Below are 24,279 nucleotides of genomic sequence, written 5' to 3'. Positions count from 1 at the left end.
AAAGACATATGCTGTTGACTTGAGACGTTTCAATGCTCACATAACAGATCACCAGCCACAGGCATTAGTTTCTGAACAAGTTCCCTGGTCAGTAATGTGTTACTAGAGTATTTCTGGTTGCTGTCAATTAACAGGAAAGTGACATAACAATGTAATACAGTAACAACTATTCCAACTATTTAAAATAGGTCAGATTATTTACTACCAGCTTTGTCGGATCACTGTCCCCATGGGTAACACAGGAACTTGAACTTGATCATTTTTCTGTAATTTCCGTATCTTCTCCAAGGTACCATGACTCAGGAGATGCAAGAGAGGACCCAAGAACATAGGGCAATGTATTTGTGTTGCATCTTCAGGCAATGGTAGACAACTCTGAAAAACAGATGGATCACTAGTGCCCTACCATTTCCTTCAGCTGTAAACCCAGGGTCAAGAGCTCTTGGATTATACAGTTTTCCTAAATTCTCTGAATTCTGTGTAACTTAGGGTCATGTAAATACAAGATACTGAATATTTCTCTTTATTTCATCTTAATTTAAGCCACCTCTTCCTCTTTTGCCCTATGAGATATTCCAAGGGTTGGTTTTCAGGGTCCCGCTATCTAATCCGTCATCCAGATACTTGCTTATTGTGCAGATGTCATTGGAAGATTGGCTTAATACACAGAAACATCAATATCACAGAGAAATCTTGGTCTGGGAACTGACACTCGAGCTGTTTTGAGGTTTAAGGAGTAAACAAAAACAAGATGTGTACTCTGGCCTTGGCAGAACCCCACGTGCTAGACACGGGTTTCTCTTTTATTTCAGTCAAAAAGTGTTTGGGGGTGGACTCTGTAGATCATTGTCGAATGCATTCAGGATGCTTTTAGAGAAATTGAGTTAAGAATAATAGAAAATGAAGCTTGTGCATCACTGATACATTTACTGGGGAAGTTTCCTGGAATCAAAAATACCTCTGTATGTGGTCTATCACCCATCCCAGCCTTAATTCCACCCCCACCCAGGGACCATGCTTCAACTGCCTCAACTCCTTCTGCAGACAAGCAAGGCGGCAAAATCAAAGATTGCAATGCCCAGAGCTTGTACAATGGTAAGCTTCATCAAGCTATGGAAAATTCACAGAAGGAAGCTGTTATAAGCAAGGTATTTATTGATGTAAAACTCACCACAACTAGACAGATACCATTTATCAATGCTCTTTTTGTAAGGAAAATGATGCCAAAATTACAGTGTGGGGGAGAGGCTGATAATGGAGTCGAAGATGCTCCCCTCTGTCAGGTTAGATTTCATGGCTTTTTCTTTTTGGCACTAATGGTTGGCTATTTGTTTGCAACTGGGTGGAGACAGTAAGATGACAGCTTGGGGGCCCGGAGCGCTTCCATTTTTCTCCTATTTCTCCTATGTTACCTGCTTGCTGCTTCCACAGGCCTTCTGACAGCCCATCCTCGGCACACCTAGAAAGGCCTTCTGTGGAAATGGGCAGTGTCCCGCCCTTCATCTTTCATTTAATGGAGGCTGACGGTATAACTGACCCATGGTGGTGTGAAGCGAAACCACCTGTGGGCTGGATTGACCCCCCCCTTGATCTAGAAAAGAAAAGTACTGTTTTCCAGCTCACCCCTGCATGCTTAACTCCTTCAGGAGGGTTGTTGTGCAGAACAAGGTGGGTAAGATGTGGACTACTTTTCACCACACGTGACCGTGCTGCAGCTGCGTATGTAGGTGTAGAAAGTGAGTCCATGGGTTGTATTCCTCTCTCTTGATACACAGGCAGGTGGTGTATTGCTGTCTTATATACTTGGTCACAACATCTTCCTGCATCTTTTCATCCTTATATGTGTCAGATTCCCTGAGCATAGGTAATGTGGTATAAATCTGTCCTGACATATACGCCGATTAGATAATTGTTTCATTATTTGCGTCTTATTGCATTTGGGAACCCCAAATCCTTCCCTATGGACAGACCAGTCTCTGAAATGGATGGGTTTTCTGAACATCAAATGCATCTATTTGTTCACAAAGAACTCTCTCTTCCTGAAAAGCCAGTTGCAATGGTGATACGTGGGATGGGTTTCCAGTACAAATTCTCATGCCCAGATCCTTGGCAGATAATGCTGATGGATCGAGTCCACCTTCTTCAGGTATTATTGGGAGTCCTTGTTTGTTGTGGACAATTTTGCCAACCAGTTACTGGAAGCTGGATTCTTTCACTTCTGGTGACTGAGGCATCACGGTCACATGAAGAGCTTAGTGGACACTGAATCCTCATCACTTCTCTGTCGGTTCCGTCAGTAGTGTCAGCACCAAGAAATCACAGGGTTTTATTCATTACACTCTAAAAAGCCAGAGAGTGGTAAGGAGTTTGGTTGACAGACTCGTCTAAAATCTAAAAATTTGGCAAATGAGTTTCTGTTAGTGATTGGGGTTGTACAATCCCAGAATGTAATCTTTTTTTGTCTTATCTGCGAAGGAAGACAGCTCAAAGGCGACTTGCCCAAGCAGTCGTGGCTAGGAGAGCTCAAACTAAAAGCCTGAAAAAGTAATGAATGCTTCTTGACTTCGAGTTCAGTGTGTATCATAAACAGGTGGACTCCAGAAACTCATATAGTTGGTCAAAATGTATGGTCGAGAGCCAGACTTCTAAGTTCAAATCCTGATTCTGCCACTTATCAACTATGTGCCCTTGAGTGAGTCACTTAACCCTTCTCTGTCCTTGCTTCCTTGTCTGTAAGATAAGAATGAAATAATACCTGTCTCAGTGGAGTTCTGTGCATATTAATGGGTTTATTTATGTAAGGTCCTTATAAGAGGGCCTGGTTATAGGCCCTGGATAAGTTTTCCAGTGCTCAAAATGCACTAGAGCTGGAATCAGGTGACAGAGTAAGAGACCCCAGTGGTCGAAGGTGAACAAATATACTCTTCACTACAATAAGAAAGGATTTTCTCACCAAACTATTTTTTCTTAATTAATTTGTTTATTTGGCTGTGTCGGGTCTGAGGTGCCACATGTGGATCTCCGTTGCACCGTGCAAGATGTTTTGTTGGGGCACACAGACCCTAGTTGGGGCACATAGGGCTGGTTGCTATGCAGCATGTGGAATTTTAGTTCCCTGACAAAAGATCGAACCTATATCCTCTGCACTGCAGGATGGATTTTTAACTACTGAACCACCAGGGACGTCCCCTCACCAAAATATTGAAAGAAGTTTTTATTATTTCTCTCTACCTCCTGAATGATAGAAATGAATTGAGTTGTTTGTGTTTGGCTAAAAAGATACCAGTTACCTCAGAGAGGAATCTTTTATCCTTCCCAAAGAAAGCATATCGACCCATAAGAAAAGTATTCCTTATTCCCTGAGAGTGAAGAATAAGAGTTAAGTGGAAAATGAAAGGGAAAGGAAGAAAATATATCTGCGTTCACAGAGCATGGCATTTTTCTAGTAATTTAGTATGAATGAATGATAGTCCACAATTAGGAACTCAGTTGGCCTCCATGTGAAATGGAGTAGAAATCCTCCCCATGGTTTTTTGGAAGTCACATGGATTCTACTGTTTTGCTCAGAACTTAGTTATCAGGTTGTCTCAAGTTCCTATTTTTTAACTGGAAAATATGTAATATTTTCTGAGGATCAGGGAGCTGCTAGAAAGTTCTCTGTGGCCTGGGGGATGTTGAGCTACCTGAAACCAAACTGTTATGTTTATTGTAAATAAATTATGTGCAATAAAGCAAGCACAGTTGAATACCAAAGAGTTGCTCTGATTTGGGTATATTAGTAGCAGTCAATTCAAGGAACCACAAATAGGCAAAAAGAAAAAAAAGAATACTAAATACCCTTTCTTCCTATCGGCCTCTCTTGTGTCAGACAAATTATATTGTGAAAATAATAATAGTGACGGCAGCTATCATATGGTGGTGTGTTCCCAGCACCTGCACAAGCTAGAGGCCGGGAGGTAAGAACACAGTTAAAACTGGAAACCACTTAGGATTGAATCCTGGATCTCTGCTGACTAGCTGTGTGACCTTGGTCCCATTACTTCAGTTAACCCATATATAAAAGGACATAATCGTAGTCTGTCTGTCTTAGGTCGCCATGAGGATTAATGAGTTAGTAAATGTGAGGGTCTTACAGTAGTATGTATGTGTAGGTGTGTGTCACTCAGTCATGTTCAACTCTTTGCGACCCCATGGACTGTAGCCCACCAGGCTCCATGGGACTCTCCAGGCAAGAATACTGGAGTGGGTTGCCATTCCCTTCTCCAGGGGACCTTCCCAACCCAGGAATTAAACCTGCATCTCTTGTGTCTCCTGCATTGACAAGTGGATTCTTTACCAGTGCGCCACCTGGGAAGCCCATTCCTAGTACATGATGAGCATCCAATAAATCCTGAAAGCTATCATCACAGTTGCTGTCCCATTTTACAAATAAAGAAATTGACATTCAAAGTGGGTTACTTGCCCAAAGTTATAAAGTACAAGTGGAAGTAGATTCCGTCCCTGACTTGCTGGAATCCAAAGTTCTAGATCAGTCTAATGCACGTGTATCTCCTGCTTGGTGAACATTACTCAGGAATTCAGGGCAATTCATCAGTGCTATTCAGATCCCAGTGTGTTTAAAAATAGTGTTCCAGGGATAAAAGTGCTAGCAACAAATGAGCATCATGGATAATCAAGAACAAATGATGGATTTAATAAGCCAAAATAAATCCTAATAGGAGGGTTTAAATTTATTCAGACTTCAGTCTGATAATAATCCTTTAACTCACCCTGAGATAACAAAACATCAAAGAATAAAACGTGCATTCTACTTGAAGAGGTCTTTGAACCTCACTTGAAAAACAACTTTAGATCATTTTTGTGTTGTCAAATATGAAAATATTTGTACGTGGTCTCCCTCTTTCTCCTCAAATAGACACCCCTCAGGGCTGGAGAGTGCACAAGCTGCCGTGTGAATAAAATTTGTCTTGGTTTGCAAAGAGCAGCTGCTGCCTGTAGCAGTGTGTGTGTGTGTTTATGTGTCCCCGTGCTGATGGATTTTATCACACCCTGCATCCACAGCTAGCTACTTATCCTGATTACTCACGTATCAAATTCTGGAGACTGAGACATCTCTCCAGGGGAGATGGCTCTTTCTTTTGTTTCCCTCTTCCAAACCAGGTATGAAATGAATTTCTGCTCTGATCAGACATGATAGAGTGCCTACTTGAAGTCCCGCATTGTTCTGTGCTGTGGGCCTGTTGGGATTCTCACCAAGGCTCAGCACTCCTTGGGATGAATGGAAAGGGAATGTGCTGGGCATTTGGCTCTCTGCTGATGAGACGTGTGCTAGAGTGTTGGGGGCTGTGAGTTTGAACTGTAGTGAGCTTAGACAATATTTATCATTGGGGCTTTCGCTGCCCACTGTGCCTGTTTCCCAGGCTCCCTTACCCACTGTAACTATATCAAGGAAAACAGAGAGGAGTGAAAACCAGAATTTCCCAAGCATTTACTAGGCTTTCCAGTAAATATTCTTTCCAACCCTGAGCATGAAAAGAGATAAACTGAAATTCTCCAAATGTATCATGCTTTCTTACAAATCACTCTACCTAGAATACTTTCTCTTTACTTCTGCCTTTGCCTGGCCACCTCTTATTCACCCTTCGAGATTCAGCCCACATGTCACTGATTTCAGGAAGCCTTCCATGACTATCACTAACTTTTTGATCCCCAGTCTGTATTTTTATGCTTCCGTTTTTCTCATGGACTGAACTGTGAGTCCCATGAAATAAGGTCTATGTTTCTCTCCTCTACCACTCTGTCCGTTCACATAGAGCCTGGCCACATAAAGTGCTCAACAAATGCTAGTTGAATAAATAAATAAATAGCACTTATTACAGTGTCTTATAGTTGTTTCTGAAAGCCGTTAAAGTCAAGAAATTTTTTAATCTCTGTATCCCCATCATTCAGCATAATACTTGGTACATAGTAGGTTTTTATCCAATGAATGTATGGTTATAGGCACATAATATACGTATATGAATGACTGAATACATGGATGGAAGAAAAACTTTTAAATATGAGAGCTATTATAATGCAAGGGAAGAGGGGGGAGAATCTTGCAGGAGATAATAGAAGCAGATCTGTGGATGCTGACATAAAGGACTAACCTTCCCAGGCATTTAAGAGAAAACCCATGAATATAAATGGCCAGGAATGTTTCCATTTACAACATAAACAAAAAATTAAAAACTGCTCAGAGAGAACTAACTCCAGCAAGTGTATTAGTTTGCAAGGGCTACCATAACAAATACCATAAACTGGTGTCTTCGTAAGGTAGAGATTTATTCTCTCATACTTCTGGAGGCTAGAATTCTGAAATCATGTGAACAGGGCAGGGCCATGCTCTCTCTACAGTCTGTAGGGGAAGGAGGCTTCCTTGCCTCTTCCTAGCTTTAGCTGGTTTGTCAGCAGTCTTTGGTGTTCATTAGCTTATAGATGCCTCTCTCTCTAATCCTCCATCTTCCTGTGGTCACTTTGCCTGTCTATCTCCAGTTTTCTGTTTTTATAAAGACACCAGTCGTAATGGATTAGGACCCACCCTCATGACCTCAGTTTAACTTGATCATCACTATAAAGACCCTATTTCCAAATGAGGTCACATTCTGCAGTACCAGGAGTTAAAATTTCAACATATCTTTTGGGGAGGACATTATCAACCCATAACAAGGAGAATTCTTAGGCTTTTAGGATTTAAGTGAGGAATGCCACCTGCAAGTCAATGAACAGATGGTGATCTTTATAACCTGATTTGATGGATGCCAAGCAATGCTCTTAACTCCAAAATACTTGGTCCTGAATCTTAAAAGCCTTATATTTTACTTGGGATGATAACTAGAGAAAAATACTTATGTAAATAGAATTATGTCAAATAAAATACTCTAGCCTTGGCATAGAACAGCATCTTGGTCCATGTTATAGAACATAAACAAGGACCAAATGACATAAGTCCACAAAGACGGTGTAGTTGTTCTTGTTCAGTTGTTCAGTCTTGTCCAACTCTTGGTGACCCCATGGACTGCAGCACACCAAGCTTCCCTGTCCTTCACTATCTATTGGAGTTTGCTCAAACGCATGTCCATTAAGTCAATGATGCCATTCAACCACCTTCAGCCCCTGTTGCCCTCTTCTCCTTTGGCTTTCAATCTTTCCCTGCATGAGAGTCTTTTCCAGTGAGTTGACTCTTCACATCAGGTGGCCAAAGTATTGGAGCTTCCGCTTCAGTCACAGTCCTTCCAATGAATATTTAAGGTTGATTTTGACTGGTTTGATCTCCTTGCTTCCAAGGGACTCTTAAGAGTCTTCTCCAGCATCAAAATTTGAAAGCACCAATTCTTCAGTGCTCAGCCTTCCTTGTGATCTAACTCTCACATCTGTACATGATTACTGGAAAAATCATAGCTTTGACTGTTCACACCTTTGTTGGCAAAGTGATGTCTCTGCTTTTCAGTACTCTATCTAGGTTTGTCATAGCGTTCCTTCCAAGGAGCAAGTATCTTTTAATTTTGTGGATGCAGTCACCAATCACAGTGATTTTGGAGCCCAAGAAAATAAAATCTGTGAGTGTTTCCACTTCCTCCTCATCTACTTGCCAAGGAAGTGATGGGACTGGATGCCATGATCTTAGTCAGGTTCGATGCGTGAGACAGGGTGCTCAGGGCTGGTGCACTGGGATGACCCAGAGGGATGGGATGGGGAGGGAGGTAGGAGGGGGGTTCAGGATGGGGTACACATGTACACCCAGGGCTGATTCATGTCAATGTATGGCAGAACCCACTACAATATTGTAAAGTAATTATCCTCCAATTAAAATAAATAAATAAAATGAAAAAAAAATGTTGAGTTTTAAGCCAGCTTTTTCACTCCTGTTTCACCTTCATCAAGAGGCTCTTTCGTTCCTCTTTGCTTTCTGCCATAAGGGTGGTGTCATCTGCATATCTGAGGTTGTTGGTATTTCTCTTGGCAGTCTTAATTCCAGCTTGTGATTCATCCAGCCTGGCATTTCACATGATATACTCTGCATATAAGTTAAATAAACAGGGTGACAATATGCAGCTTGATGTACTCCTTTCCCAATTTTGACCAGTCCATTGTTCCGTGTCTGTTTCTAACTGTTGCTTCTTGACCCACATACAGATTTCTCAGGAGTCAGGTAAGGTGCTCTCTGCTACTCCCATCTCTTTAAGAATTTTCCACAGTCCATAGGCCAACCCTGCTACTATCTTTAATAGAAAATTTCCACCTAGAATTCTAAGCAACCCAGTTTGAAATCTCAAACTGCTAAAGGCACAAGTGATTTGGCAGACCATCTACCTCCCTAACCTGTGTTTCAGAAATCCTATCTGAATCATAACAGGCAACAGAAATTCTATCTCATTTTGATGTACTGTCACCCAGAAAACAAGGCAGTCAGAGAATGGGAGGCAGAGCTTAGAAGTTTTCTTTGAACTGAGCTGTCCATGGTAAATAGGCACATGGTGTTTCTTAGACAGTGGGATGCCAGAGACACGTTTCGGGGGGTGTTGGAGGGAGGGTCGGAGATGCACTGCACAACTGGGTCTAGTTTTGGGGCCCTTGTACTGTTTGACATCCCTGTGAAGGAAGTAGTTATTAAAAAAAAACAACAGTGTGCTTGTAATGAGAAAGTAAATATATATCTTGCTGCAAGTGCTTTTTTTTTCAAGAGCTATTCATTAATCTGTTTTTTAAATAGAAAAAAAAAAAAGTACTAAAGAGGTCATTTACAATGTTGAAATCTTGATAGCCTTGATTTCTTTTTTTTTAAAGAGATGATTTAGAAGGTGAGGCAAGCTGACATGGCCAAAGTTGTCACTTCCACCACACTGTTCTCCGATGGAAATAAGTACTTTGCAATCTCAGGTGTTTGGAAAACTTTATTATAAGTACTTTTATGGAGCCAAAGCCTCATGCCAAGCAGGCTGACTTCCAAGAGAAGCGTGGATCTATCTCCTGTTTTCTGAGCCACACAAGTTCCTCTTTTACAGGGAGCCCTGATTTTCACAATGCTATTTATCATATATGCTTTTGATTAATTTTTGGCCTTCAAAGAATATTTGTGCTCTCTGTTGTCTAACATCTCCTTTGATCTTTTATTTTATTTTTCCTAGGCCCCTTTAAGCAGCTTTTTGAAACACAGAGGTTGCAGCAGATCCATCTGCCCTGGAGTTTAAGTGTTTTTCTAAATGTGTCTTCCTCTCTGACCCTTCATGACTGCCTCCTCTATTGTTAGTGACTTCTCAGGATAGAAGTAATCTCAGTTCCCTTCCGAACTTTGGGGAAATCACTGGAACCCTTACTTGCTGATCTGTAAAATGGAGGTAGTGATGCCTCCTTTGCTTTAGTTCCAAGTTAGGTGGATCGAGTGAGACAGTGTCGATGGACAGACTTTGTGATTTGTAGTCAGTCATATAAATGCAAGTCTTATGAGCACCACACTGCCTATCTTCTGAAATTCTATAGTGTTTATGCTTCAGCCTAGACGTTTAGCAATGAGCTCATTCCTCTTACCTAACAATGTTTGCTGGGTCTCCTGGGTGTTTGTCAGTTCTTTCTATCTTTGCTGCAATCATGTTGAAGGTGGCGAGCACATCCCCTACCTCTGTATTTGTCACCGGGCTTAGTCAGCTATGCTTAAATGCTAAATTAATGTGGGCATGTCACAAATGTCCTTGTCCTCTGTTTCCATAACCTAGGGCAACTTTGACTCACTCCAGGAAGAATTCTCACTCTACTCATTAAACTCTCTTCTCTCAATCATCATCCATGCATTTACCAAATGTTTACTGAGCACTCAGCAAGAACTCTTCATATTAGCTAATGTTTATAGAGCCCATCATCTGCGCCAGGCACTTTACTTAAGCCCTTTACATAAATGTGTTCACTTAAACCTCCTAACAGCCCTTTGAAGGGAGTATTGTTATTATTCCTATTTTACATGACTAAACTGTTGAGTAACTTGCCCTAGCTTGTGCAGTTAGAGAGTTGCAGAGCACAGGTCATTCATGCTGCATCCAATTCCAGATCCAAAGATCTTCTTCCTTAGGCTGTGATGCCTGGGCATCCTCGATGTGCCAGGCATGATAGTAGGTGCTGGAGATAGTAAGGTGAATAAGTCTGGGCCATTAGGGTCTAGTAAGAGAGACAAATAAGTAGGTAAATAACTACACTATGATGGAAATGAGATTGAGGGGAGAAAAGAATTCCACCAGAGGAGAGACACAGTAGCGTGCTGCAGAGAAAAAGCGCTAGCTTCACCTTGTGGGAGGGACATTGGAAGAGTGTTTAGAAATACAGATGATGTTCATGATCTAACCTGAGAGGAAGAGGAGTCTGCCAGTCGAAAAGAGCAGTACTCCTCTGCTGGGTACTCAGCAAAGCTGATTATGGGGGTGACCACAGAGTATACCAGAAAGGTAAACTCAGACTTCTTTGGTAAGCATACTATGGGCCAGTTAAGGACTGGACCCTTGGCCTCTGGGTAACAGGGTGTTACCTTTAACCTGAAAAATGGATGGTTTTTTATAACTTTTATTGATAGAATTTCAGGGTTTGTTTTAGGTTGCAAAAATAAAACACAGAACTCCCTTTATACCTGTCCCCTCAGTTCTCTAGTTGTTAACATTTTGGGACCATTTGAGAATAATTTTAGGTATGTATCCCATATGCATCCTAACACTTGGATGTTTATTACCTAAAAACTAGGATGTTGTCATAAATACCCACAGTGTAACTAACCATCAACCAAGAAACAGCTGAATTCAGTAATACCATCTCATGCACAAACTCCTCTCACATTTTTGCCTGTTGTCCCAGAAATGCCCTTTTTAGACCCAAGATTGAATCTGGAGTCTTGTATTTGGCTGTCATTTCTTCTACTTCCATCTGGACAGTCTTTTCTTGCCTTTCATATCTTGGACATTTTTGAAGAGTACAGGCCAGTTACTTTGTAAAATGTCACTCTGTTTGGGTTTGCTTAATGTTCCCTATGAATTTTGACTTTTGCCAGAAATAGCACAGAAAGATGCTGTATTCTTCTTAGTGCATTGTATCAGGAGACAATGAAAGATGAAAGATTCCATTCGTTACTGTTGATGTCATCTCGTGATTTGTTAAGATGATGCTGGCCAGGTTTTCCACTGTAAAATTTGTAAGTAGGTTGATCATATTAATAGTAAGTAATGAGTATTTTATTGGAAGATAATCTAAAACTAAGTGAATACCCTGTTCCTCACCAAATTTTCACCAGTGTTAATATTCATTGATGAGTCTTGCCTGAATCAGTTGTTATTGTTGCAATTATTGTTGCCAAATGGTGACTTTCTAAACTCTTATCAATCCTTCTAAATTACTAGTAGGCATTCTACTATTGAGTAGAGATTTCTCTTCATTTGTTTACTTTACTCAAAGGATTAAAATTTGTTACTATCAAGTTGTCCTAGACATGACCAGTGGGAATCCCTTCAAAATTACCTCTGTGTCCTTTTGATTTTTACCCCATCCTTCTTTGAGTACTTCCCAGTTTTCTATACAAGATATTTCAAGTTCATTTTTTATTTTCCCAGCCCCTTCTCCAGAACCATTTTTATAGGAACTGGCTCCTTAGTGGAGAATGATATTTACAAACTAAGATCTGGCCACTTTAGACTTGATACAATTAGGATGACATTGTTTCAAGACCTTTTAGCAGAGAGAGCTAGGAAATATTGTAAACATATACATATGTACATTTGTATACACTCATGTGTATCTGTTGACATATCTTTATCTAGCTATCTGTCAATTAAATATCATGAGTTCACTTTGGTTTCAATACCAAATTTATATGATTTATTCTGGTCTTCCCCCTTTTCATGTGTGTAACCCCTCTCTCTAATAATAAGAAGTCTGGCTCTCATTCTCCATAATGTATTTATATATTTGTTCAATCCTCCCTGAATGTTTGGTTCTCAGTTATCCTTGCCCAGTGGTGAGCCAAGTCACATGCCTATGGACCACTCCCTACCAAACCTCAGGCTTAAGTTCAGTCCTACAAAGTGGAAGAGAGAGGAAAGGTAGAAAAGCTAATTAGGAAGTACAGCTGCAGCCTGTACCTCCACTTTGCCCCCACTGGGTGCACTGGACCAAAACTGAGCCCGGGACACACGGGTCCCCCTCCCCTGAAAGCTCAGCTCAGACCCCAGTGAAAGCTTATAATCAGAGGAAGGCAAGTGTGCAAATTCACATTTCAGATGTCATTTTGGAAGCTTCAGGCTGTGGGTAGATTGGAAACCGGAAGATGGGGAGATAAATTCAGAGCCACTAATAATAGTCCAAGAACCTTAAAGTGCGACAAGGTCATAGTGTCCCTGGTGAAGTGAGGATTCTCTCTGTCCTACCTTAGGATTTCTAGAGCTGGCCATGCTCCATGGTGTCTGAGTTATTACTGCTGTCTTGCTGTGTACCTCCTGACCTCAGAGGCATTCTAAAGAAAGCAAATATCTTTAAGGGACCTTTCAAAAAAATCACAGGATAGAAATGTTGAGCAAAAATGTTAGAGGATTATACACAAGTGTAAAGAATGAATCTGACAAGCAAGCAAAGTTCATAATGGTTTTTTGCCTTCCAATAAAATCTGCATTTTTAGTTTTGAACAGGAAACAGAGAAATAAACCAAAAGCCAAGCCAAGGTAAGAGGAGGTTCTCCCGATAATAGCTTGTGGCGGGGAGTCTGCCGTTAGAAATTACACACATTTTACCAGCAACAAACAGTGAGTTCCTTGCTGGGGGCCTCTCTGTAGGGTAGGGGAGCAAAACCACTCACATAGTGTGCTCTTGTCTAAAGGAGGGCCAGAATTCCTCCCTTGTGTAGCAAATACATACACGAGCAGCTAAGAAGCGCCAACCTCCGTGGGTCCTTGATTGCCCACATTGTCTCTGATGGCCACCTTCACAGAAACCAAACATGCACTTGGAGGACCCACACCATGTCTTTGCCCTTCAGCTGCCGGCTCACACTGTGGCTTCTCTGAAAAACAACCGCGAGTGTGTCCATGACCCTTGGCGACACTGGTGTGGTTGATTCTGTGACTTAGATATCGATCTGTCATTTTGTCATTTGTCATTTTCTGAAGTGGAAAGCATCAGGGACCCAGAAATTTGCATCTCAAATCCAGTGTGTCCTGCTGTCTTCATTATTCTGGCCCTCAGAAGCATTTCCCGGGCTGCCTGGATTTGATTGCTGATTCCCTTGTTGTTGTTTGTTTTGTTGTGTTTTTTATTTGTTTGTTTGTTTTAGTAATTTGTTTGTTTCATTGGGTCTTCTTTGTGTGCAGGCTTTCTCTAGTTGCCATGAGTGGGGGCTGCTCTTTATTGCGGTGGCTTCTCTTGTTGCAGAGAATAGGCTCTAAGTGCAGAGGCTTCAGTAGTTGCAGCACATGGGCTCATTAGTTCTGGCTCATGGGCCCCAGAGTGCTGGCTCTGTAGTTGTGGCGCATGGACTTTATCGTCCCATGGCATGCGGAATCTTCCCGGACCAGGGGTCGAACCCACATCCCCTGCATTGGCCAGCAGATTTTTATCCACTCTTACCACCAGGGAAGTCCTCCCTTGTTTACTAGCTGTGTAAGTTTGGATAAGTTGCTTGGCTGGTCAGAGCCTCTGATGTATCACCTTGTGAAATGGGAGAACTGATAGTACCATCTTTATCAGGTTGATATAAGTAATGCATAAATTTAGGTATGTATCCCACATCTGGAGGGACCTTAGCCCTGAGTTCTGCTGGGATAATGCAGAGCTGGGGCTTCTAATTTTGACAGTCCTGGCCTCTGTCATAGGGAGTAGCCCCATTCTCAGCACCCATGTGTCCCAGTCATGGGAGACTTGGATGTGATACAAGTGGCACTGACATCAGTGTGAGGCCTGGGAGGGGACACTCTAGGCCACGACTAATTAATCATTGAACTTCTCCAGGCCTCAACTCCTTGCTGTTAAAATGCAAATAATAATAGTACCTCTTTCACAGGGCTGTGGAGAGGATTAAAGGAGGCAACCCATTTAAAGCCACCAGCACAGTATCTGGCTCATTGTAAACACTGGTAATGTTAGTATCACTCTTGTTATTGGCAGTAATAGGTGATATCAGCGGGATATGTCACTGTCACATCATGGTGTGTGGCTCATGGCAAAGGGTCACAGCTCTGCCCGAGGCCAAGAACTAACCAGATACAGGCAGAGAGACAAGACCACATTCCAATAAGTTGGACTTTGGGCGGGACTCCAGCACCATCAGAAAAACAAAGCAGGAATTGGGAAACCAAGCCTAAAATTTTAAATCCGTTTTTAAACATAGGGCCACCCAAGTACACATGATGCTGGGCAGAGGGCAAGAAGCCTGCTTCCAGCTTTGCAGAGGGCGAAGTGACCTTCCGTCTCCTGCCTACCCTTGGTCAGGAGTAACTTGACAAGGTCCAACCTGAAGCTACAGGGCATCACTGTCATCTGTCAACTGCCGATGCCTTCCCTGCAAGCAGGTTTTGGCAGAAAGAAATAGGACTGTGGAGAAGAAAGGTTCAGAGGGAAGAAAATAGTGTAGAAAGAGAATTCAAGGGGACCTGTCTCCCTAACATTTTGGCCATGAACCCAACCGTGAAGCCAACACCTGAAGCCCAGAAATGGAAACAAACCATAGTGCTCATGTTTACCATTCTCTGTGTACAGAACCATGGATCTTTTAGCCCAAACCACTGGGGCAGGTATGTTTTGGAATTCAGAATTTGGAACGTTTTAGAAATATGTTATGATTGCTAATACATTAAGTATGTAACATCTGCAGTAAGTCCTGGCGAGGGGTGGGGTGTAGGGAGGGGTACCATAATCCAATAGGCTAATATGGCTGCAGTAAACTGTAAATGTTTACATCAAGTGAGATGTGGCCTGTCAAAGCATCATGTCTGTCCAGGTGCAGCTTTGTCACCAAAGAATTTGCACCACCCTGAAGAAAACTTAGAGCTTTGGGGACTCTGAAATTGGGGTGGATGGTTTTTAGAGGATACAATGGGGATTCCATTAAATGTGAGTTCCCTCGTTCTTCCGGAGCATCTGCTGTTTCAGGCACCATTCTAGGTACTGAGATCACAGAGATGTATTGGTTTCCCAGGGTTGCCGTACCAAAGTACCAAAGTGGGATGACTTAAAACAGCAGAGAAGTATTCCCTCACAGTTCTTGAGGCAAAAACCAAGTCCAAAATTATGAAGCCAATTATGAAGCAGAGCCATGGTCCCCAAAATATGTGAGGGAGAACCCTTCCCTGCCTCTTCTAGCTTCTGGAGGTCACCACAGTCCGCGACATTCTTTGCTTGTGGATACTTCACTGCCATCTCTTGTCTGTGTCATGACATGGCATTGCCCCTGAGTGTCTCCCTCCCTTCTTATAGGGATACCTGTTATATAAGGATCCACCCTACTCTAAAATGACCTTCTCTTAAATGATTATATCTACAACGACTGTACTTTCAAATAAGCTCACATTTTGAGGTACTGGAAGTTCAAACTCCAACATATCTTTTAGAGGGGAACGATTCAACCCATAATGAGTGGTAAGCCAAAATAGGCATAGCCCCGTGCTCTCACCAAGGTAATAGTCAAGTAGGATAGTCAGATTACAGGTATGTCCTAAAGAAGACATACAAATGGCCAACAGATATATGAAAAATGCTCAGTGTTGCTAATCATCAGGGAAATGCAAATGAAAACTACAATGAGATATCATCTCAGACCTGTCAGGATGGCTCTCATCAAAAAACCAAAGGCCACAAATCTTGGCAAGGATGTAGAGAAATTGGAACCCTTGCATGCTGCTGGGGGAAGTAAAAAATGACACAGCCACTGTGGAAGACAGTATGATGGTTCCTCCAAAAATTAAAAATAGAACCATCACTCAATTCAGTTGAGTCACTCAGTCATGTCAGACTATTTGCAACCCCATGAACCACAGCACGCCAGGCCTCCCTGTCCATCATCAACTGCCCAAGTCTACCCAAACTCGTTCACTGAGTCGGTGATGCCATCCAACCATCTCATTGTCTGTCATCCCCTTCTCCTCCTGCCTTCAATCTTTCCCAGCATCAGGGTCTTTGCAAATGAGTCAGCTCGTCGCATCAGATGGCCAAAATATTGGAGTTTCAGCTTCAACATCAGTCCTTCCAATGAACACCCAGGACTGATTTCCCTTAGGATGGACTGGTTGGATCTCTTTGAAGTCCAAGGGACTGTCAAGAGTCTTCTCCAACACCACAGTTCAAAAGCATCAATTCTTCTGTGCTCAGCTTTCTTTGCAGTCTAACTCTCACATCCATACATGACTACTGGTAAAACCATAGCCTTGACTGACGGACTTTTGTTGACAAAGTAATGTCTCTGTTTTTTAATATGCTGTCTAGGTTGGTCATAACTTTCCTTCCAATGAGTAAGAGTCTTTTAATTTCATGACTGCGGTCACCATCTGCAGTGATTTTAGAGCCCCTCCCCCAAAGAAAAACAAAGTCAGCCACTCTTTCCCCATCTATTTGCCATGAAGTGATGGGACTGGATGCCATGATCTTAGTTGTCTGAATGTTGAGCTTTAAGCCAACTTTTTCACTCTCCTCTTTCACTTTCATCAAGAGGCTCTTTAGTTCTTCTTCACTTTCTGCCATAAGGGTGGTGTCATCTGCATATCAGATTATTGATATTTCTCCTGGAAATCTTGATTCCAGCTTGTGCTTCTTCCAGCCCAGTGTTTCTCATGATGTACTCTGCATATAAGTTTAATAAGCAGGGTGACAATATACAGCCTTCACGTACTCCTTTTCCTATTTGGAACCAGTCTGTTGTTCCATGTCCAGTTCTAACTGCTGCTTCCTGACCTGCATTGAACATCTGGACGTTCACGGTTCACGTATTGCTGAAGCATGGCTTGGAGAATTTTGAGCATTACTTTACTAGCATATGAGATGCATGCAATTGTGTGGTAGTTTGAGCATTCTTTAGCATTGCCTTTCTTTGGGATTGGAATGAAAACGGACATTTTCCAGTCCTGTGGCCACTGCTGAGTTTTCCAAATTTGCTGGCATATTGAGTGCAGCACTTTCACAGCATCATCTTTTAGGATTTGAAATAGCTCAACTGGAATTCCATCACCTCCACTAGCTTTGTTCATAGTGATACTTCCTAAGGCCCACTTGACTTCACATTCCAGGATGTCTGGGTCTAGGTGAGTAATCACACCATCGTGATTATCTGGGTCATGAAGATCTTTTTTGTATAGCTCTTCTGTGTATTCTTGCCACCTCTTCTTAATATCTTCTGCTTCTGTTAGGTCCATACCATTTCTGTTCTTTATTGAGCCCATTTTTGCATGAAATGTTCCCTTAGTATCTCTAATTTTCTTGAAGAGATGTCTAGTCTTTCCCATTCTGTTGTTTTCCTCTATTTCTTTGCATTGGTTGCTGAGGAAGGCTTTCTCATCTCTCCTTGCTATTCTTTGAAACTCTGCATTCAAATGGGTGTATCTTTCCTTTTATCCTTTGCTTTTCACTCCCCTTCTTTTCACGGCTACTTGTAAGGCCTTCTCAGACAGCCAGTTTGCTTTTTTGCATTTCTTGTTCTTGGGGATGGTCTTGATCCCTGCCTCCTGTACAATGTCACGAACCTCTGTCCATAGTTCATCAGGCACTCTGTCTATCATATGATCCTGCAATCCCACTTCTGGGCATTTATCCAGAAGAATTGAAATCAGGGCCTTGAAGGGATACTCAGTTCAGTTCAGTTCAGTCACTCAGTCATGTCCGATTCTTTGCAACCCCATGAATCGCAGCACGCCAGGCCTCCCTGTCCATCACCAACTCCCGGAGTTTACTCAAACTCATGTCCATCGAGTCGGTGATGCCATCCAGCCATCTCATCCTCTGTCGTCCCCTTCTCCTCCTGCCCCCAATCCCTCCCAGCATCAGGGTCTTTTCCAATGAGTCAAATCTTCGCGTGAGGTGGCCAAAGTTTTGGAGTTTCAGCTTCAGTCTAGCATCCTCATATGAATTCACTGTAGCACTAAGTATTCTCAGTAGCTGATTCCAAGATTGAAAACAGCCTAAACAACCATAAAAGATGTGATGTATACTTTTAAATAGAATATTATTCATCCTTAGAAAAGAAAGAACTTCTGCAGTATGTGACAACATGGATGAACCTTAAAAGCTTTACGCTAGGTTAAATAAACCAGTCACAGAAGGACAAATACTCCATGATGCCACTTATACAAGGTACCTAAAATAGTCACAGAATCATAGAATTAATAATTCATAGAATCAAACAGTGGAATGGTGGTTGTCAGGAGCTCAGAAGAAGAGGAAATGGGAATTGCAATCAGCAAGTGTAATGTTTCAGTTAAGCAAGATGGGTGTGAGATTTTCTGTACAGCACTGTACCTAGAGACATTAATACTGTGCATAGCACACTAAAATTTTGTTAAGAGAATGCTCTTTCCACAATAAAACAAAAAATCAAGTGTGTTGAGAATTTCCAAGTAGAGAACTATGCATGAAGCCATATCTTAGAGGAGAATTTCACCTAGTCGAGGGCTTCCTCCCTGAGGAGGTAATATTTTCAATGAAGATGAAAAGATGAGTTACAGTCAGCCAGAAAAAGTAGAGAGGAAAAGCATGAATGCCCTCCCCCTCTGATGTCCAGAGCCCCAGTCTTCCTCAGCACTGGAATTATGGGAAGCCAGAACCCAGAATCCCCACGAAGGCCTTGTCCTTGTCTCCAGCTACAGCTTGCCTGCAGGCTGGCTCCCAGGGGCCTACAGTCCCTCCCTCAAAAACAGCCAATGGCACGGAATCCAGGGAGGCAGCGATTGGCAGCCAGTGAGACCCAGTGCTCACAGCTGAAGCCCCCGTGCAGAGGAGGAGTAGTGGGGTCATCTCTCTGCTTTCCCTCTTTGGGCCTAACTTGATGAAAAATACTTGGACCCAGAATCAGCAAAGTGCTGAATGCACAGATAGCTTCTGCTGCCCTCCTTCCTTGAAGATGTACGAGTAAGCAGATATGTCTGTTTTGTGAGTTTTTCCAGCAGCATTGAAGTGGCCTCCTGGCTGCCAGATGCCTCTGCTTCAAGCTCCCAGTGACTGATTTTCTGCCAGAGGTGAGGGCAGGAGTGGGGCAGCCAGCAGTGTGGAGACTGTATTGGAGCAAATTTTACCCTTGGAACAGCGCTCACTGTGTAGGCAGCTCCTTTATGAGACACACACAGAGTGGTCATCAGCTTTGGGGGTGGTTGTTGTATTTTACACCCACAGCATTTTAGTATTTCTCTTGAAAGTGGTTGGGTGGAGGGTGAAGAACATCCTTTTTTGAAGCATAACAAATGCAAAGAAAAGTGCACACATTCTGCATGTATGGCCTGGTGACTTTCACAAAGTGGGTGTGCATGCAGCACCCAGATCAAGATAACATCCCAGAAGCCCTCCCCCTGCCCCCACCATGCCCTGTTTCTGGTTACTACCCACCAAGGGCAGCCACCACCCCCACTTCTAACATTGTAGACTAGTTTTGGTTTTTGAGTTTTAGGTAAATGAAATCACACTATGAATTTTTGTAGCTGTGGCTTTGTTCACTCAATTTTCTGTTTGTGAAATTCAGTCATGTTCCTTGTTGTTCTAGTTTATTCTCATTTGATAAAGCTTTATATGAATATATAATCATTATTTGTCCATTTACCTGTTGGTGAGCATTTAGGTTGCTTTCCATCTGGGCTCTTAGGAATAGTGCTTCTGTGAACACTGATTTTTTAAAAGGAAGTATCATTCGTTTCTGTTGGTTGTGTTGGGTCTTCATTGCTGCTCGCAATGAAGCGTCTTGCAGCGAGTGCATGCTACTCTGCAGTTACAGTGTGCGGGCTTCCCATCGAGGTGGATTCTCTCGGTGTAGAGCACGTGCTCTAGGGCACACTGGCTTCAGGAGCCGTAGCTCGCAGGTTCTAGAGCACAGGCTCATTACTTGTGGCGCACAGACTCACTTGCCCTGCGGCATGTGAGACCTTCCCGGACCAGGGATCAAACCCATATCTCTTGCATTTCAAGGTGGATTCTTAACCACTGGACCACCAGGGACGCCCTGAACATTCTTGCATGTGTCTTTTGATGAACATATGCAACTTTTGGGGGGAGAATATTATACTTGTATTGCATGCAGGCTAAGTCGCTTCAGTCATGTCCATCTCTTTGTGACCCTGTGGACTGTAGCCTGCCAGGCTCCTCTGTCCTTGGGATTTTCCAGGCAAGAATACTGGAGTGGGTTGCTATGCCCTCCTTCAGGTGATCTTCCCAACCCAGGGATCAAACCCGCTTCTCTTATGTCTCCTGAGTTTGGGGGGGGGGGCGCGGTTCTTTACCATTTGTGCCACGTGGGAAGCCCAATTATATATATTTCAAGTGTACAACATGTGCTTTGAGATACATAATTAGTTGTCTGTTGTTCCACAATAAATTTTCCCCAAATGTAAGAACTCACAACAAAAATAAACATTTATTACTTCTTGCAGTTAAATGAATGAGAAATTTGAGAGCAGCTTGGAAAGACAGTTCAGGCTCAGGATCTCTTAGGAGGTTGGAATCATCTGAAGGCTGTACCTCGTCCAGTAGGACTGCTTTCAAGGTAGCTCACCCCTATCACTGGCAGGTTGATCCTGACTATTGGTGAGCAGTCTGATTTCCTTTGCATGTGGACCTTCCTCCACATTGTCTCGGGGTCCTCATGACATGCTGGCTGGCGTCCCCCAGAGTGAGCAGTCAGAGAGAGCCATGTAGAAACAATATCCTTTTTCTAATTTAGCCTTCACATAGCACCTGTTCTGCCTCATTGTATTCCTTACAAGTGAGCCAGTAAGTCCAGCCCATACTCACGACTCCATTTAGAATGGGGAAGAGGCAAAGATTGTGTGGACATATTTTTTAAACCAGTAACCCTTTAATATTTTAAAGCTTGGAATTTACCCAAACTGGGGATCTAAAAATAAGTTTACAGACATTCATAAAAGGATCTAAAAGAAATATATTCAACTCAGCCTCTCCTCTTTTATTCATTTAAAATTCTGTGAATATTTATAGGGCAGTTTTCAAGGTATTTCCTGAAAATAAGATGGCATAATAGAAAGTACAAAGACTTCAGAGCCAGACATACCCAAGTTTGAATACTGAGTTCACTACTTACTAATTATGGGTATTTGGGCAAGCAACCTCTTAGATTCTCAGATTCCTTCAACTTTAAAATAGGGAAAATCAATACAGCCTATCTCATAGTGTTCTGGAAGTAATTAAATGAGATAGTGTGTATAAAGTGCCCACTATAGTGGTAGATCCCTTCCATTTGTTCATTTATTTTAAAAAGTAGTAACCATATATATTAACTGTTTAGCTATGAAGAACCCTGTGAGAGACACAAGTATATATTCTCCTACAAGTATATATTCTCATAGGGCCCTTGACAGGCAGAATAACTGTAATACTATTGAGAAAATATTTAGTGTCTGGAACAAATATAGATACAATTTATTTACAACTAAATAGGGATTAAGTTTGGATATATGGAAATGGAAAAAATTTTGAGGGGCAAGGAAAAGACCAGAAGTATTACAGATTAGGAGTAATCACTTGAGTAAAGATAGAGCTAGAAAACCAGGCGGCCTGAACTGAGAACAAGAAAGGACTTCATTACTGATATGGCTTGAATCCAGGGTAGGAAAGGAAGTTGTGGAAATAGGAATTGGAAAGATAATTACCCTAACAGAGTACCTGGAAAGGATTGAGAGAGCTCCATTCAGCTTTACACTCTGATGAGAAACATTAAAGCAGTGACTTTTTTTTTAATTGGAGTAAAGTTGCTTTACAATGTTGTATTCGTTTCTGCTCTACAGCAGAGTGGATCAGCTGTATGCGTACATATATCTCCTCTCTTTTGGATGTCCTTTCCCATTTAGATTTCCACAGGGCATTAGGCAGAGTTCCCTATGTTATATAGTAGGTTTTCATTAGTTACCTGTTTTATACATACTCGTGTATATATGTCATTCCCAGTCTCCAAGTTCATCCCACTCTCCCCTTCCCCGTTTAGTGTCTCTACATTTGTTCTCTACATCCATGTCTCTATTTCTGCATTGCAAATAGATTCATCTGTACCATTTTTCTGGATTCCATGTGTATGCCTTTAATGTAAAATATGTGTTTTTCTCTTTCTGGTTTACTTCACCCTATATGACAGACTCTAGGTCCATAAAGTCAGAGACTTTTAAACCAGTTTTCAGGGCTGGCTACAAAAGTTAGGCAGTCCTAACTACTGAAGGGTCTACTTGCCATGCTTTTCTTGGCTGGCTCCTATAGAACCTTTGTGTCTCACTTTGTAAACAGAACTTTCTAAAACTGATCATTAAAGAACACTTCTCACTCTAAACCCAAGAAACTCAGTTTCTTATTTTGTATTCCCATTTTGGAGGCTGCATCAACAGGGAAACTGTTTTTATAGGCCCTTAGCTCACTATAAATGTACTTGTCAAGACTTGGCCAATTGAAATGGCCAGTTTATGCACTTAACTCATCTCTGTGTTTGACTTCCTCTTCCAGATAATAAGCTGTCCTCTCCACTTATTCCTCCTCAAGAAGGATGATCTGTTTAGCAACTTTCACTTTTGTTACATTCTCCAGTCCCAGACAGTGATGATATTTATACATAAGACAGGGACATTTCTATGCTATGATGGGAGCTTGAAGGAAGTTGGAACTGGCAACCTTTCATTTCGAAGCCAAAGAAAAATAAACATGAATGTTTCAGTCTTGCTGAGAATGGAGGCTAGAGAGAGAAGCAGAAAGCCTTCTTCTAGACCTGCCATTCACTATATGGTATCCAATGTCTTTATGTGCACAACTTATATCTTATCTAACACACCCTCTTATTTTGATGACGCTTATATGTTTCATCAAAATAGACATAGAAAGTGAAAAAAAGGTAGGGATTCCCTGATGGCTCAGATGGTAAAGAATCTGCCTGCAGTGCAGGAGACCCAGGTTCAATCCCTGGATTGGGAATATCCCCTGGAGAAGGGAATGGCTACTCGCTCCAGAATTCTTGCGTGGAGAAGTCCATAAACAGAGGAGTATGGCGGGCTCTAGTCCATGGGGTCACAAAGAGTCAGGCACAAGTGAGCAACTAATAGTTCGATCAAAATAGACATGATTGTGACCATTTCTGGTGATTTTGTGGTAAAAATTGGATGTTTCATTTTATCACCCTCTTTGTTTACTCTAAACAGATTCTTGAACACGAAGAGAAAAGATGAGTTCTTGGCTTGGGATAGAATTCCCAGCCAAGTTTGGGCTGGACCTTCCCAAATAGCCACATAGGTGTTTTCACTCCATTAGGATAACACTTGGCGTCAAGGGAACTGTTCTGTCCACGGGTTCTCAGGGTATTCTCTTCCTCTGCTTTCTTCACAGGTGGGAAATTGGCAAGTGGAGTCCTTGCAGTCTCACCTGTGGGGTTGGGCTGCAGACCAGAGATGTCTTCTGCTCCCACCTGCTTTCCAGAGAGATAAATGAGACAGTAATCCTGGCTGATGAGCTGTGTCGCCAGCCCAAGCCCACCACGGTGCAAGCTTGTAACCGCTTCAACTGCCCCCCAGCCTGGTACCCTGCACAGTGGCAGCCGGTGAGTTCTGGGGTTACACAGTGTTGGAGCTTGTGTTTGCAGCAGGATCTCGGGACAGGGGACTGTGTTGTCTGAGAGTGTTGTCCCATTAAAGGAACGTTCAAGATCTGCTCAGTCATGTCCGACTCTGCGACCTTGTGGACTGTAGCCCGCCAGGCTCCTCTGTCCATGGAATTCTCCAGGCAAGAATACTGGTGTGGGTAGCCTTTCCCTTCTCCAGGGGATCTTCCCAACCCAGGGACTGAACCCTTGCCTTCTGCATCCCCTACATTGGCAGGGGGATTCTTTACCTCTTGAACCACTGGGGCTTCCCAGTCCTCCTACAACCTTATTCAAATTCAGATCTTTTCATTACAAATAGCAAGCTCTTTCTATTCTACCACCCACAGTGATCTCCAAAAACAACTCAAATGACCCATCTCTTAACCTGAAGGTATTCCTGACAAAGTTTCCACTAAGCTAAGGAAAAATTTTTTAAATAAGGACTGTGTGGTGGGTAAATTTCCTTAAAG

The 24,279-nt window shown here is 42.3% G+C and overlaps 1 protein-coding gene across 3 annotated transcripts in view; it reads left to right on the top strand.

Moving 5' to 3' along the window:
* ADAMTSL1 (ADAMTS like 1) overlaps positions 1–24,279 on the top strand; it is a 479,825-nt gene that overhangs the window by 277,861 nt on the left and 177,685 nt on the right. For all 3 annotated transcript variants that reach the window (XM_065908168.1, XM_065908169.1, XM_065908167.1), the window contains one exon: positions 23,557–23,767. In XM_065908168.1, the coding sequence (XP_065764240.1) occupies positions 23,557–23,767 (211 nt within the window). The remainder of the gene's footprint in view (positions 1–23,556; positions 23,768–24,279) is intronic.

This window comes from Muntiacus reevesi, chromosome 17 (genome assembly GCF_963930625.1).
Source record: "Muntiacus reevesi chromosome 17, mMunRee1.1, whole genome shotgun sequence".
NCBI classification, from domain to species: domain Eukaryota; kingdom Metazoa; phylum Chordata; class Mammalia; order Artiodactyla; family Cervidae; genus Muntiacus; species Muntiacus reevesi.
The sequence above is the reverse complement of the archived record's forward strand: the minus strand, read 5'-3'. Positions and strand labels throughout refer to the sequence as shown.